We start from the raw sequence: 17,982 nt of genomic DNA on the forward strand, positions 1-17,982 counted from the left end.
AAGATCTCCACTTCAAAGAAGATGGATGGAAACTGCTTTAGTTTTGGACAAATGATTGAAACTGCCCCCAACTGCTGCTGCAAAAATAGTCAACAGAATACGAGGGCTTCCACAGGGATTTCCTGCTAAGGGCGGTAGGATGGCGATTACAGATCAGGAAGTGATAATAATGGCTGCCAATCATATTATAATCATATTAGAAATCAATGTATTGGTTTAGTTAAACTCTCCAAGTGCTATGGCCGTAACATTCTCTATATTTTCTCTTATATCCAGGAGTACTGAAGGACAGTAATATTACAGCGCTAGAGTAATGAAGCCAACTTCCTGCAGGATAGGCTTTTATAGTCAAGATTTTACCAAAGCTGTTTTAAGTGGAAACCATCGTCACCTCACATGGGCAGGAAATAATGGTTTCCTAAACAAAAAAATGCAAAAAAACCAACATATTCACAGGAACACAGATGATCCATGAACAGAGTTGCAGTACCCATGCAAACGTGCCAAAAACAGAAAGACACGAGGAAACGATTGACAAAAGCTTGAAAGCTCATTGTGTCTGCTTACCAACACTAATGCATGGAGATACTAAATCATTACTTTCACCCTGTATTTGCCATCTAGTTAAATATTTATGATTTAGACAAACATTCAACTATCGCAAGACCAACAAAACAGGAAAAAAATAAAGAAAAGCGATACGCTCATACCCAGAATATTAGAAAGAGGACAAGTGTGAGTGGAAAACAAAACGAGAGGACGAGCAGAGGAAGGCAGCAAGGTGCAAAAAGGAGCTCACTGCTAATCACAGGGAAAGACATCAGCACAGAGAAGCGAGAAGGGGGAAGAGCATGAGGAAGAGGAGGCACCTGTGCGCCGCGCCAGCGCTCCTCCCAGTGCTGCTTCTCCAGCTGTGTGTGCTCCACAGTCAGCTTGAGGCTGGACAGCTGGGTCATGAGCGACTGGTAACACACATGGAGAGAGTAAGAGATGGAGAGCTAGAGGGAGGCAGACGGGAAGGAGGTGATGACACGGGGGAGGAGGTGAGTTAGAAAATGTGAAGAGAAGAACGGGAAGAAAGAGAAGAGAGCAAGCCACACAGGGTTACATAGAGGAGAAGAGAGGATAGAGAGTGAAGGAGGGAGGAGAAGAGAGGAGGAAGGAAGTACTGTAAGCACAGAGAAGCAACGGCAGTTTGACCTCCTTCAGATTAATAATGTGAAAGCAATGTTTACTGACGTACTTTATTTACCCGTGCAATGTGATGTTCAGCTGAGGCTGCATTTATTTATGTCACTCTAAGACCTGCTAACAACTTTATCAGTATGAATTGAAAGAAAATGTTTTTTTTCTTCAATACGACTGTGACTTGTGCCTTCACTCCGTACAACAGCTTCTATAATCCTCTTCCTGGCGTCTCGGCTGTTTTTCTGGTAAACTTGCAGACAGGAAAAGATGTGCTTCTTAAAGCAAAAGGGGAGTTTTACTTGCCACTGTTTGTCTTAAGGTTTTTCTCCCACTAGGGGAGTTTTTTACCTGTCATAGTTTATGTTTATGTAATAATTGCTTGTGTTCTGATCTCTGGAGAGATCCTAGAGAAAACTTCTGTTTTAATAGACGCGATATAAATAACTTTGAATTGAAATTGAATTGAATTTAAGTGTATGTAAATAGCAGGATTTCTGTTGGTTAACGTTTCTGGGACTGTAGGCAACAGTTCTCTTCTTCAGCATTATTGTTTTAAGTTCTTTTAATTTTTTTTTTATATACATTGAATAGCAGTTACATCATTCCTGGATGTCATTTTCAGACTTGCTGCATGAGAGTACAGTACTTTGTAAGCTCAGATCAATATCTGATATCATGAGATCACACGAGTGCTGCAGCTGTTTGGTTTCTTCGTTGGACATTATGTGTTAAGATGCAGGCACTTTTCTATCCATAATCATGGCCTTTGCAACTCTCATACAGTGAATATCTGATTTGTCTACAGCTGTTTCTCATTAAACAAACATATGCATACACATGTAAGCAGTCCGGAGCGGCTCCGTGTACCTTGGTGGCTCTGAGTTTCCTCTCATACTGACTCTTCTCCCCCTCCAGCGACTCCACTTTGCTCTTCAGCTGCTGAACTTCTTGTATTAAATCCTGCAGACAAACCAGAACACGGCATCTCAGTACCAGATTCAACACCGATCAGCAGGAAGTTCAGCTGCAGTACTGGGATGTATGCATGCCAAGATATAAACGGGAAGGGTATTCAAACATCATGTTCATGTTCAGTGCAATTATAAAGGTCTCCGGGGCTGGAGAGAACGATGGTTAATGTAGGAAACCTAATCCTCCTGAAACAGACACCACAGCGTGCAGTTATCAACAGCCAGGAAAAGGATGAACCCAGAACCCAACTGGAAGGCGTCCAGGTTGCACATCTGCCATCTGAGCAAATTCACTGTCTGGGAGAAACCTTATATACCATTATTTATTGTTACATGACCCATCCACCTGGTCAGTGTAGGAGGAAGCACACGAAAAACGCTGTTAGTAAACGCAGGAACAACTGTCATGCAAGCAAACCACATCGAATCACATAAAAACACAATACTGATCCAAAAACTGATTTGAAGGGATTTATGAAAGCAAATCAAGATCAGAGTGAAATATATTCCAAATGGTTTCAGATATTTGAGGAGAGAGGTAGAAAAGGATTCCCAAGAATCAAATGTCACGCTAACAGATCAATAACTCCTCAAATGCATGTAAGCATTTGGAAAACCAATCAAAAGAGCCGACTGCAGGAACCAGAGTAGACACACAAAGGCACTCTGCACACACTCGCACACTCACACACACTCACACTCACACACACACTCACACTACAAGAGGCTGTTAGTCTGATTCTGTGGAAAAGTCCAAATACCGGGTGATGTGTGGTCTGGTTAAAAAAGGAGAGAAGAAGACAATGAATGATGGGGAAGGAGGGTAAGATGAGTTCATCCATCAAGTCTCCCTACGTGCACAGTCCGTCCTCCATTGTGCTGCCAGGACTGGAGCCCAGACAGGGCCGGGTCTGAGCCGGCTAGCCCGACTGCAGGGCTGCAGCCTTGGGCCGGGCGTCCTCCGGGCTCCCCCTGGCGGGCCTCCTGCTCCTCTAGGGCCCTTTTCTCCTGGATGCGAGTGCTTATCTCCTCCTGAAACTTGCACATCTGCTCCTGGAGCTCACTGATGAGATTTACCACACACTGAGGAGGATGGACGACAAACCAGAGGTGGCGGGAGATGTGAAATGTAGAGATGAGGAGAAGCAAAGAGAGATAATTAAAAGTCAGGTGTGAGAATGGGAGGGGGAGAAGAGAGGGGAGGGGAATGAAGCATTACTCATTATGTTTACCAAGTCAGAACAGAAGAAATGGATGTTGTCAAGTCTCGAGCATTGTTAGCTGTTGATACAATTGGAGAGTAGAAAAAAATTGCAAAAAAAAACAAACCGCAACCATCCATCTGATCATACAAGCAACATACATAATCAATAAAAGAAACATTCTGATCTGGAAAAGGAATAGCTGAATTGACAGCTGAGAAAACAATTAAAAAACCTGATTAAGAGGAGGAAATATGGGCATCAACATCTAAAATGACACACCGCTAAAGGATTTGAAGTAAAGTCCTTTTTTTTTTTGGTTGCAATCCAATATTTACAACCTGTGATGCAAAAAGAGCCAGGATAGAGGCAGTGGATTGTGATCGGGCGCCGAGGCACTTGCAGGGAAGGCATCGGGTCACACCATCTCACACCGCTGATATCTTGTGACACATTGGTGTGTATTCATATATGCAACTGAACACAAAGTCACAGTTCTTCTGCCCCACTTCTCCACGGGTGCTATGTGACACCTGACAGGAAAGGAGGGATGAGTCGGCTCTCGGGTTATCCATGGGTCAGTTGAGGAAGAAAACAGTCCAGGAGAGTTTGGCGAGTTGCTCGGAGGATGCAAACACCTCCTGTCAGTTAAAAACTGAGGAGGAGGAGTTTTTGGATAAAGTTCGGTCTTCATGACTGGATTCCCCCCTGGATCTGAGTCTAGATCCCATAATATTCTACCTTGTTCATTCAAGGTATTATGCAGGAGGAAGGATACGCTTACATGAGATTATTGTAGAGGCATTTTATCTTGAATATCTCTTGGATCATGGCAGTTTGATTTTGCCGTTTATGCACTAAAGGAATGTAATAACAGCCAGATGAGTCCAGGTTGCAGTCCAGAACAAAAATGGGCATGTAAACACTTTAACCTACACCCAGCCCATCTTTAACAGTTTAAAATGATTTTTGTTTCTTAACATAGCTGTGGCCTGATGGCATAATGATCAAAGATAAATGCTAAATGTTTCAAATGAACACTGAGGAAGACCTGGTTGTTGCGACGTGTCAACATGGCAGCCAGATAAGACTGAGAGCGGAGCTCGCTCTGAAAACCTTTCCTCTGTTTTTAAATGTAAAAATGGCTTATATCACCATATGTATTGTCTTAAACTTAGGTGTACAGTGTATGTAGATTTTAGATTTGGATCAAAAGCAGTTCTTAGGGGCCGCTCGGTGGCGCAGTGGGTTAAGCAGCGGGCCATATACTGAGGCTACAGTCCTCCTCCTGCAGCGGTCGCGGGTTCGAATCCAGCCCGCGCACCTTTGCTGCGTGTCTTCCCCGTTCTCTCTCTCTACCCCTTTCTAGTCTGCATCTCCAATAAAGGGCCACTAGAGCCCAAAAAAACCTTTAAAAAAAAAAAAAAAGCAGTTCTTAGGAACTGTTATCAAGATCGTCAGTGTTCAACATCTACACTGGACTCGGAGAGCATTTCTCGTACTTCCACTAGTTATGTTGTCAGATGAATACTGTTATTTTCTGACAGATTACACAATTTGGTTTCCCTGAAGTGAGTCATATGATTAAAAGCTGTGTAACACTTTAACAGAACATGCAGAGTGTCCTGCAGGGGACAGATCACAGCTGAATGACATTACTGTATCTTCTTTAGGAATGTAATTCTGGGTAGCGTTAACAAGGCAACACCTGAGGAGCTAACCATGCCGTTAATGTACGATAGACCGCATTAAAATTAAATGATAAACAAGCTTTATAAATCTGCATTTATACCAAATTTGTGTTGGGATTATTTCTCATATACAGAAAGCATATGAAATAAATATCTGAAGATGATCCTGATCAATACTAAATCAGGGCACAGATGCCTGTTTAAACTTGTACAACTCTGTAGTTGAAAGCAAATAGGATCCATTGCCAAAGTTGCGTTTCTCCACAGTTTAAATTGACTGCTGGCTGATGCCATGTGTTATCATTTACAAATGCAGTGGCATACATGCTTATAAATCAAACCTTTAAAAGAAGTAACTCTACCCCAGAGTTATTACGATAGAGATAGATTTGAACTGCAGCCAGTGTCTGGTCCCCCGGACAGAGACGAGACCTTCACCCAGAGTTCAGACCAACAAGACTCAACAAGACAAGATGACAAGATAGAAGCAACGGAAGATAAGAGAGAAAACATCAGGCTAAACCTTCTCTTTCTTCTACAAAGGCTGTAATAAACTCTTGGTCTGATCAAAGAAAGTTTCATCTTGTGGTTGAAATATTTTCATAGCCAGTTAAGTCAACTGAAGAAAAGCCTGATTGGACTGAAAGCTGTGTTTATGCACGCACTCGTCCTAATCTTTGTAAGATTTAGGAATATTTAAACTACTTCATCCAAATAGTTGACTAAAAACAACAGGTGCTGCAGTTATTTTCTTTTAAAAGTAGAAAATACTTGAAAATGATTCATTAAAGCATAAATATACATTGACAGTTTAGTTTTTGGGTCAAATCTGAATTAACTCACGTTACTCAATGTACAATAATAAGCTTAACAGTGTGAGGTTAACGTCAGTACATTAGACGTATGTGACTGCATATTCAGGGGGGTGAATGATTATTGTCCTCCTGTTAAGCAGCAGGAAGAGAGACCCTTCCTCTTAATCATCTTGTTCTCCTTCAGTTTCGTTTTTTTAAGCGGCCTAAGTTGGCAGCGGGTTTGTGTGTGTTGTGCTTTTGCGGTTTCCTGAGGTGAAAGTGTCTGGCCCCCAGGAATGCTCAGTATTGGATTCCTGTCATTCCTGCTGCCAGCCAACCGGAGCCTCACAGCTGTTTCTAACCACACACACAAACACACATATCACCACTTTGCTAACAAAAAGAAAACAAGAGTAGAGGGATGCCAGCTTGCACCATTGCAGGACAAAAGCAAAACACCAGAAGTGGACACCGGATATGCTGGATTTGCATATGCGTGTGTTTAAGATCATTGACGGTATATCGTAGTTAAAACGTGCAACCAATCATCAATCCGTCAGTGAAAACAGCTCCGTCAGAGGATAACCCGGCTGAAAAATGATTCTTCCTCAGTCGAGCCACCACTGAGGAGGATGTAGTATATTGCTTTTTTTAACCTCCATTTTTGGTAATATGCTGTATGAGGACCAGCTCTGCATCAGGAGTATTTGAGATAGAATCTGCTCAGTGTCTTGATGTTAGCAGCACCAGCAGTGTCACAAGGCAGGTTTAAATCCATCTTGAAATAAACAAATAAATGGGTGCTTGTGACATTTCCTGGAGACTTTCAATGTCCTCCATGATCTCTCAAAGTTTCCTTAACTTCTCCAGTACTGTTACCACGAATCTAACAAGTGAAGAAGTGCATGTTTTTGTTGTGTGAAATGACTCAACTGCTTGATGGAACATGTACATTGAGGTACATCTGGTTTTACAAGCATTCATCTTAGTGGCTTGGAGAAATAATAACAAAAGTCATTACTTTTCTTAGCGGTTTGGGGCTCATTAACACGTGCTAGCATGCTGAACCTTGAGGGAGGCTTTAAGAGCACACACATCCACCGAGACCAAGATTCCAACCTTAACCAAACACACCAACAAGACTGGTTCTTGAGACCCTCCCACATCACCACATGTCCAACCAGAGTGCTGTGGTTGTTCTCTGGACTCCATCGGACGACGATTTACGGTTCATGAGGAAGCTTTTTGACACCCACAAGACAATCCCTGCAGTTCCCCCGACCGTGGTGTGGTGTATTCATGTACTGTAGCACCACAGGAGCAGCTCCTGGCTGCTACAAAACTGTAACACGAGTCTATTTTGGATATAAATCACAGACCTACTGTACTAACTGGCCAAATTGCTGGACTGCTGCATGCAGTCTTCATTTTTGTTTCGGACTCACATCATTTACATTTTTGGACAAGCTGTCTAGCTGCAATTTGATTTATTTTTACCCAAAATGTAAATTCCTGAATGAAAAAAAGTTTGAAACTTCACTTATCGTTTCAAGATGGGCTGTACAACTATACAACTGTAGTACTAAAAATGTCACGAAGAGACTGATCTCATCATGATTTGTTTGTAGGACCTGCTGCTGCCAGCTTCATCCTGCAGGACGTGTGTTTGTGGATGTCCTGCATGTTCACTTTGCGCCTTTTTCTACAGCCCCACATGTTGTAATTTTTAATCCTCTTATCTGTCTTTCATGTAATCCATTTTCTCTTTTTCATCCGTTTTTTCCCCCCCGTTCATCCCTCTGCCTCTCTGGTTCTCAAGTCACTCTTCGTTTCTGCTGATGCTTATCACGCTCCATTTATTAGTGAGCACAGTATGGGCCCCTGCATGTCATAAATGCTATATAGTGTTTATTCATTCCACGCACCGCCCCGGATGACACACACACACACACACACACACACACACACACACACACACACACACACACACACACACACACACACACACACACACACACACACACACACACACACACACACACACACACACACACACACACACACACACACACACACACACGCACACACACACACGGGCGAACTAGAAGAGCAGCTTCAGTATTTGTTGTGCCAGTGGGGAGCAGCTGGGTGTCACAATGAACAAAGTGCACACAAAGAAACTAGTGAAGACAAGCTGACTGCTAAACGAAGCCTGGCTGGAGCTCATGCATGTGAGCACCTTTATTTGTGTATCCTGACAGTGGGAAACTCAAGACCTTCACCTGGCTGTTTCTACCTTCACTGAAGCGGAAACTCGTTGAAAAATGAAACGGGGAAAAGCTGATTAAGGAACACGTTTGAGGAGGTCTTGGATTTAATCTGATTACATAATCTGAACATGATGCAACATGGCAGCTGTCCCTCTGGAGATGTTCAGGGTTTTGCAGATTGAAGCGCCCACTTCCCAGATATGAAAATGGCCTTCGGGACACGGGACTTCATTTGGCTGTTGGTGAAGGAATCTGAGCTACTGAAGGGAGGCGGGAAGTATAGAGTAGATGTAGTCTTGCTAATGTCAATGTACATGGTGGATTGTGGAATCAGTCTCTTGGAGAGGGGCTGGAGCGTATTTAACTCTGTAGTTACCCTGAGTTTGAGTGTATTTACTCACATTCTCCCAGTGCAGCACACATTTGTATCATCTATTTCCGTGAGTAAAGGAATGGGCTCTTTGGGTTTTTCATGCAAAATAAAGAACACTTCAGGTTGGGTGCAAGCATGTATGGACACCATGTGCTTGATTTTTCTCTCGTGGGACTCTAAATTTGTGGGTGACAACAATAAACCTAGACAAGTAAAACTGAGGCCACGTTTACACGTAGCCGGGTATTTACAAAAACGGATATTTTCCCCTCTACGTTTTCAAAAATATCCTCGTTTACACGGACCCGCATGAAAACGCTGTTAACGTCATGCCAGCCAATCAGAATCCTGGAAAAAACATCAACAAATGACACGTGTAACTTCCAGTTAAGGCTGATTTATGGTCTCGCGTTACACCAACGCAGAGCCTACGGCGTAGGGTACGCGGCGACGCACACCGGCTCTGCGTCGATTTAACGCGGGACCATAATTCAGGCTTTACTTCCAAGACGGAACGAGAGTCTTTTATATAGAATATAAAACAGGTAAAATACAAGAAAATATTGACATTGGCCAAACTAATTGTAAACACAGGTCGCACACATGACGCTGGTGAGTTTCTGGTGCATAATGTGACGTTCTGAAGCTTAAATCTCTGTTTTCCTCTGTTTTCCTCCGTTTTCCTCTGTTTAGACGCAAACGTGAAAACAGAGTTTTTGAAAATCTCCACTTTGGCCGGAGTTTTCAGAAATGATCGTTTTTGGGGGCTTTGAGCTGCGTTTTCGTGTAAACGAACGGCCAAAACGCATGAAAACGCCTCAGTATTTGCTCCCTGTAAACGGGGCCTGAGAGGAACGGTGGTTTTCTGGACTTCTGTAATAGCTGTGGTTTGTCCATTATTAAGAACACCATGGTCAAGCAGAATGGTGTTTGTAACAGGACTTGGTCCCAAATCATTGTTTGGTTTTGTAAAAATAAACACCCAGGTCAAGGGACGAGCTTATCTGTTAACTCATCTCCAAGTTGGATGAGCTAGCGGTGGAAAATGGTCAACAGACCCTGCGTTCCAAAGAGCATGGTGTGCTGGGAAGAGTCCCCGAAGCAAAGCGTCTCTACATTTAAAGTAAAACCAGGGACCAAACAGTGTCAGGTACCAGGTTAAATGGCTGATGAAACTGAGCTGCGGCGGTAAGGAGGTGGATGTTTGTCGTGGCAGCAACCCTGCAATTCAGCGGTGAACACTCAAGCTGAAGGATGCTGTCAGTGTCAGACTGAGGGAGGAGTCCTCGGTAGTTTGGTTGGGCCCATCGTGACCCTGGAGGCAGCTGACGGGGAGCCATCGTGTGATACGGCTTGAACAGTTGTGGAAACATTCAAGGCAGGAGGAGTTTTATGAGACAACAAAACATGACTTTTGATTTACCTCAAACAGAATCTGGCAACCCATCAGAGCCCTACGGAGGGGGAAGTGACACTTCACCAACAGCATTTACAGTGGGACACGTCCCCCCAGGAGGACGACCCGCAGCACAACTACACAGTAATCTTGGCAGCTTTGTGAATGTGTTGGTGTCATCCCAGAAACGCTGGAGGATGTAGCGGGGACGGGGAGGTCTTACAATATCCAGCTATGCACATTTGCTGTTTTGAGTTTCAATGAACCACAACGTGAGGAATCTCATCAATATTTTCCTTGCTAGTTTCAGCTATAAATATCTCTGATTATAGTGTGCAGTTTTGATAATATCCATGGCGACTTTCATACACAACCATAGATAACTGAACGAAATGCTAATTTCTACACAAAAGTATATGATTCCACCTTTCTGACTGAACCTTGTCCTCAACAAACAAGTTTAAAAAACATTTTTACTTTGGTCTGAAAATATAATGTTCATAAGCAGATTTTAAAAAGGCTTTTAAAACATGATTGAATTTGTTTAAAAAAAATATACCAGGCAAATTATCATTCAACTCTCTTCAGGAAGAATATGTTTTACAGCGTAGCGTTAGCACCTGTGTGGCGGGCTGCGTGCAGGGTGTTGTTGAAACTGTCAGGTGAGACCACTGGATGTGTTCTGGCTTGTTTCACAGCTTCTGCCTTGAGATTTTCACATAATGCTGGAAATCCTTGTGTGTTTTTTTTGTTTTCTTTTTAGCTTTGTTTTGGTCAGATAACCAAACCTCAAAGACAACAGATGTAGCTAAAACTGCAATTTTGGTTTCTAGATTTTCTAGTGAAAGTTTGAATGGGTTCCCTTAGTTGTGATTGTGATAAAGCAGCAGACCATAAACGTGGGAAAGTGTGAGCTCGTGATGCAATCGTTTCTGTGGAGTTTGACCTTTTGACCTGCAATTTTGCCATCAGGAACGTGAACCGTGTAGTTTTGTAAATGAATGTACCATCAGTCCGATATATCTTGTGCATTATCCAACAATCTTACCTGCTTTATTCTGTTCACCAGTCCATCACAGGACAGTACCCATTTTTTTGTATAATAATGTGCTTTTTTTTTCCTTTTAATTATCCGTCCCCTCAATTGTGAAAGCCCTCAGGTTGATAAGAGATCTGTGACCACATCCTTTAAAGATCAAGCACATATTTCCCTCCTTTAGTGGAGCTCATCTGCCACCAGAGAACAGGTGAGACACACAAACAGAATAGCAAAGGAATTTCCATCAGTTCATCCATCTATTATCAAAACATCTATATTCCTATTGAGGGTCATGGGGGTCTGCTGGAGCCCATCAAGGATATTTACATTATTTCAGTGCTTGTATACAACATGCTGCAGATGAACAGCTGTTTTTATGTGGCTCACTCCTGGGAGAGATCTTTTCTACCTCTCTAGAGGTCAATACCTTTTCTTGTAGCGGTAACCTCTTCAGAGGAAGCCAGAGAGAAGGTTAAGCACACACATAAATAAGAACCATATACACAGGACACTGGCTTTTTTCATCTTTGAGAAGCACAATATAAAACTCCATCTTAGTGCTGTAAAACAAAAACAAAGAGTTAAAAAGTTGATGTTGCTTTCCTTTTCAACAAAGCCTCTTAAATGTTTTTGTATGGAATTCTTTCTCAGCTTCCTTTCTTTCCAAAAATCCCAATGGGCACAGTTTGCTGTTTGTAAAACCATCTATTTTGGTCATGGTGGATTATTGGGACCACAGCTATTCATGATGGATGTTGCTAATGTTCCCTCCTGCCTCAGACAGAAAAACATTGAAGCCAAAGAAACAAACGACATGCATCCTGATCCGTGTCTGAAGCTTCCAACTGCAGAGTCAAAATAATACCCAATTGTTTTAAAGAAACTGTAAGAGAAACATAACATGTAGTCTTTTCTTTTTTTTTGTCAGTGTCCCAATATAATTTAATAAAACTTACAGAAATATATTGGTGAATAAATACACAAACAAAAATGCAGACCAAAATCAAACTGTATAATTATATCACACATTACAATGCTGAATAACGGAGCATCAGGACCGAGCTGCTCGTCATGTTGTGTCCAGCAACATCAGCATGCTTAAATCTGCCCCACCACATGTTCATGTACTTGGGTTCATCTTTGCTTAGTGGGTTAGTACAGAAGCATCGTTTCCAGACTAAACTCTAGGATTTAAACTTAAGTAACCAAACCAACGAGTGACATCGGCCATGTCCACCTATAACAGTCAATCCAATCTCACACATATCCAACTATAAAAACGTCAGGTGTGAGTCTTCATGAATCTCCAAGTTTGCAGGGAAAAAGAAATCACCAAAAACTATAACAAACAACTTTGTGACTGTAACCAGTGCACTTACATCGTAATAATATCCTGGTGTCTGACAAATCAGCTCCGCCCATCAGTGATGAAAACCCCGTAAAAATGCCAACAGAGACCTAATCCACGTATCGATAACAAAAGCACAACTATACAAAAAAATGGTCTTTATGTAGTAAAAGTCGTGCTGCTCTGCCCTCATTTTCGATTTACCGATCAACTCCAGTTCATCAGCTGTATATCAATCGTACAGTTAAGATCTTTGCTTCGAGAATTTTCCATTAAACCTAATTTATTTCCTTCACTGCAGAACGGCGCTTCTTGTTCTCCTTTTCAATGAGCTGAGAAACACTGGCTCAGCAAAACACACGGGTTTGTTGACATGACGCACCTCGGCTTTGTCCTGCTTGGTCTCCGTGGGATCTTGCGGCTGTGCGTTGGTGCGGGACTCCTCCATGCTGACCAGCTTCAGTTTCAGGTAGGACACCTCATCCATGAGATCCAGCTTCTGCGTCTCCAGAGAAGTCCTGCTCATCAGTTCCTGGAAGACAAAAAACACACCCACTCTGTGTATTTGATACTCAACATGGAAACCCCCACTACGGTTTCACAATTCACAGCAACCGTACGTGCAAGTATCGGGGAGAAGTACGCATGCGACTCCGCTCCACACCATGTTCTTCCCACACTAGCAGGGCAGGACGGCTGGGGGCCCAGACCCCATGATGAAGCTAAATATACACACTCACACAGACACAGGCGTGCTGCGGACTCTATTAATATATCGCTGTGCTTCTTTGGTATGGGAGAGAGAAAAAGAAAGCATGCCTAAAAGAGAGTAAGATAAAAGACTTGAACTTCAACGGACATCTGTTGGTTCTTTCCTGACTCACAACTCTTAGCTGCTTTTAATTCCTCATCCAAGCTGCTTTCATTTCTACTTCTTCTTTTCTAAGCACACTTGTTGCGGATCAGTGTTTAAACCTGGGTTATCTATCTGGCACCATTTGTGTTGAAATATAACATTTCAGAGGGAAATGGTAAAAAATAGTGAACTTGACAAACCAGTGGTGGTGCAGTAATTTTTGGCCTCGCTGGTATATTTATATTAGAAATATATTTATAGCAGTTCCATTCTAACAAATACACAGACATTTTCCCTTATCTTTTCATCTTTAAAACAAATCAAAAGAAAAACATCTACTCAGAAATAATGAGAGAGGGGGCCAGATAAAGATAAAGTCCCACAACATCTGGAGAAGTTTGTTTCCACCAAAGAGGTGATGTAGCTTGTGCTGGATTTTTGTCTCTGTTTCCACTTGTCGCTTTTTATGCATGTTTATTCAAAAGGTTATAGATGGATTTGAATTTTTTTTTTAAAGACCAGTCGAGGCAATTGGCCAACCTTGCAGTGATTTACTCTTGATGCTGATCTGTTGGAGATTGAACTGGAGTTGTAAAATAGATAACAAGTGTGAATAAACAGAAAAATATCAGGCTGCAAACTGTAAACTGTGTCAGGGAGCGTGGTGTTGACGGAGGCCTCCACAGATCGTTGTGGAGAACACCGGGGTTTGTGCCTGCAGCCTGGCAGCAATGATGATGTCACACGCTGCACCAGGCAGGTAACAGTTCAACATCTGGTGTGCAGAAGCATGTCCAGGACCACATCATACACCATCAACATTTTTGATATATTTTGCAGGAATCATTCAAACACAACAGTATCCACTACACCAATGAACTAAAATACAATCTTATTGAAATAAACACATTAAAACTGACTTCTCTTTAGGCTTGGATGTTATCCCCACCACTAGTGTCACCACACGGACTGAAAACTGAAGCCCCATTATCGGCCCATGTCAGCAGACACACACACTCACAGACACACACACAGGCGCTTAGAAAATATGCTTTGTTATGTCAGTTTGTAATCCAACACCGGTGTCACTTACAGAGGGATAAGCTGCCATCTTTAGAGGTAATTCATCAGAGCTCTGAGCTCGTGGCCCACAGCTCAGCTGCCTGACATTTGCTGTCCCTTAATTACGAGGAGCAACACGTGACAAATTATCGTCTCCTTTAGAGATGATAGAGAGACTACAGGCATCTCCAAATTAAACTTAACAGACAGACGAAGCTCATTCTGGACTACTCCGTTTCTTAACGAATTTTAACGAATGGAAAAAAACAGCTTTACATTCATCTTATGTAGGTTTAGCTAATTACTGTTTTGAAAATATGTTTAAACTCTGATTAAAGTATATTTTTCACTAGTTCTCTACAGTGCAAGCGACATGTTAACATGTACACTTTACATCAGTTCCTCCCGTCCAGTTTTTAGTAACTTCTTTATGACAAAACATAGATTAGGTTTAGACTTCAACTGAATTGACACCATTACTTGTAATACTTTTTTTGCTCTTTAGGATAGTTGCAAAAACAGCATGTAGCAATGGCACAAGTTTATGTTGTGTTGATATTGTCATATCAAAACATCAGAATTATTATAGAAATAAAGTCCTCTGTCATTTAGTAACAACTTCTGGACTAAATATTTAATATTTAGTTTTAGGTGATGTAGTTATAGTTCATTTGGTGAAATTAATATGGTTTTATTGCATAAGGGCAGAAATGGGTTTTGTTAAAAGTAAAATAAAAAACATTTTGATAATACATTACACTGCACAGAAAGCCAAGTTGCTCAGTTTTACACAACGGCAATGACTTTTGATAAATCTTGTTTTTCTGAATACCAACTCTTGAGTCTGGTTGTGAAGTTTTCCAGAAAATGAACTTCCATGTATGCCAAATGGTGATCACATATGATTCCTATTTTTCATGACATGATTTTGTTTATTTATATGCACTCAATATAATCTGGATCAAATCATTCATTTCCATACAGCTGTCTCTTTTAATCTCTGTTTTATAATAATGCCTTAATTGTTGTGATATGGAAAAAAAACCAAACTGCTGTCGCTGCTTTGTGTAACCGTTAGTATCGAGTCGGTAATTGTAACTGCTGGATTGTTCCGTTTTGGATGATGGTGACTTTTGCTGATGGATTCATCTTCTTAATTAATGTGTAGACATTCAAAGATAATGCTACTTTGCGTGTGTGTGCGCTGTTAACTGCATTGCTACTGTAACACTGCTAACCATGTAGATACATCTTAATACAGCAGTTTCAGGCAGGAACCATCAGATATCCACACACAGTATGAGAACTGTGTGTGGGTGGATTATGTCTATGCGTGTGTGTGTGTGTGTGTGTGTGTGTGTGTGTGTGTGTGTGTGTGTGTGTGTGTGTGTGTGTGTGTGTGTGTGTGTGTGTGTAAGTGTGCTAAGAACTAACTATGAATTACTGTGATAACAGATTAGTTGTGGCAAGCAGCAGCCCTGCAGCAGTGACACTTCAGTATTGCACAGCTGGATCTTCTCTCCTCTCAGTCTTTCTCCCTCACTGCCACACAGAATGTTCTGGTGTTTGCACGTGCGAACATGATGTCTGAATTCAAGACTAATAGTTTTTTCCCCAGTCAAAAACAGAAATAAACCAGAATAAAACTGCATGCATGCATTTTACATCAGTTTCAAAAATCCACCCATCCGCCCATCGCATCCTACAGTGACTGCAAAAGCATTTTTACGGTTATGAAGAGCAGCAAACAAGGTACCGTTAAAATTTACGTGAAAAAACTCAAATCTATAGTTGCTGATTTCCCAACACATAAAGTGGAACAAGTCAAATGAGTTTAAAGCTCTTGGGAAACTCACAACAACCATTTGAAAGCAGTGTTGTCAGTAACTGAGCTACAAGAGTTTATCATAGATACATCACTGGATTAAGGGAAGATAATCCTCACGAGAGTTTATTCATATTTATGTCTACATGCAGACAGAAGACATACTGCTACAGGAGCAGACACGTTGTCCGGGTTAAATCCAGCAAAAATGCATTATGGATCGAAACTCAGATTTCAGAGGCTCAAAAAGGCACAACAGAATACCTGAAACAGCCAGACGACCGTTATCTGTCTCCACATCCCGACTTCGCCTCTGTTTACAAAGCATCTCGTATCGCGGCAGCTATTTGACCAACGGTCACTGACGGCTGAGTGAAAGGGGAGCGTGTTTTACACAAAACAGTGCAACAGCTGCAAATCACATCTGTTAAATTTTACAACCCTCCCTGTTATTTGCATTCACAAGGTTGGGAAAGAACAAAAGAAAAAAGAAAAAAAATCACCTGCAGCAGCAACATCAGCAATCCCAAACTCTGGATAAGTGCTGAGCATTTCTGATTAAGTTTAGTTTGTTTGCAATGAAGCAAAATGCTTACTGTTGTAACAGATATGCTGACCGAGGAGCAGCAACAGAGAAAAAACAAAGTCCTTTGGCCTTTTCTCTAAAGCCCCTTTAAATGAGTGCAGACAGTATTAATTACTGGATTATAAAAAGCAGACAGGATAAAAGAAAAAGCATCGCAGCCTTGGTGCAGCTTTAATTTTGAGGCTGTGGCCTTTTTTATCCTCAGTGTTGACAACGAGGAGCACAAAGAGCCCGTTGAGGAGTCCAAACAGAAGGACGATTCTGTGGGCCTGTGGCGCTGCGGTTTTGTTTTATTCACACTGGAAGGACTCATCAGTTTACTTCACTGCTGACGTCAGGAAACAACTGGAACAACTTGAAGGCAGCGAGTGATTCATGCTGCTTCGAATTGGCAGCTACAAATTGTGATCTTTTGTCTGGAGTGGTCTAGTAGAGCTGACGAGTGCTTTAAGACCATCGCACTAGGATTCTATTACAATAAAGTACAATTTTTAACGTATTTTGTGATTTTGTTGTCACCCCACCACTCAGCATGAGTAAAAACAAGATGACAATCCCCATAAAAACCTTCACTTTCTGTGTCTGAAATGATTTACTGTTTAGTGCACAATTATAACTGTCCAAAGACCTTGGTGACATCATCAGGGTGTCGGCGGGCTCGCAGAAATATTTCAAAGTCTCCACACGCAACCGAATGTCCATGAGTTTTTTTTACTCATCAGCAGCAAAGTGTGACCACTATTTACAAAATATCTAAGGATTTCCATTAACATACATTTCAGGAAAAAGCAACATAAAGAATCTTAAAGTGATGTGCATCATATTGATGTCAGTGTGACTTGAAGGAATGAATCAGAGGTCTCAGATACAAATGATTGCGTCATTAACAGACTTGTGCAGACCTTGATGACATGCTGATGACCAGAGTTGATTTGAATCAGGTCTGTGCAAGTAGAGAAACATCTCAAATGTGCAGGACAGCAGCCCTCGAGGACTGGAATTGAAGACCCCTGGGACAGATCAACTAGATTTAGACGTCTAACACATGGATTTTCAATTAAGCATCTATTGTGTGCAAAGGTCTATATATATCTACTATAATTTTATTACTCATCACACCACTCATCCCTTGAGCACTACTTCATGATTGGAGGACTGTTTACATTGACTCATCCCACCAGAAATGTTACAGCATGAGATAGAGGACATACCTCTTCCCATTCCCACTGAAAACCTTTGCAGGGGCTTCTGAAACACAGCCATTCATGCTTGAACCAGAGTCAGACACCCGGATGAAGAGGCTGCTGAACATGTGCATGCAAGCCTGCATCAGCCAAACGCAGGCATGTGAGTTTAGTTTTCAACTTCAGCTTGTATCTAT

The 17,982-nt window shown here is 41.8% G+C and overlaps 1 protein-coding gene across 2 annotated transcripts in view; it reads right to left on the reverse strand.

Annotated features, from left to right (window-relative positions):
- The window catches only part of ppfibp2b (PPFIA binding protein 2b), a 90,761-nt gene that overhangs the window by 19,049 nt on the left and 53,730 nt on the right, over positions 1-17,982 (reverse strand). For both annotated transcript variants that reach the window (XR_009782697.1, XM_061721192.1), the window contains exons 6-8: positions 12,655-12,804; positions 3,015-3,242; positions 2,056-2,148 (exon numbers count right to left, since the gene is read on the reverse strand). Coding sequence is in view for 1 of the 2 variants with exons in the window: in XM_061721192.1 (XP_061577176.1) it covers positions 2,056-2,148; positions 3,015-3,242; positions 12,655-12,804 (471 nt within the window). In the remaining variant the exon portion in view is untranslated. The remainder of the gene's footprint in view (positions 1-2,055; positions 2,149-3,014; positions 3,243-12,654; positions 12,805-17,982) is intronic.

Source organism: Cololabis saira, chromosome 5, assembly GCF_033807715.1.
Source record: "Cololabis saira isolate AMF1-May2022 chromosome 5, fColSai1.1, whole genome shotgun sequence".
Classification (NCBI taxonomy): Eukaryota; Metazoa; Chordata; class Actinopteri; order Beloniformes; family Belonidae; genus Cololabis; species Cololabis saira.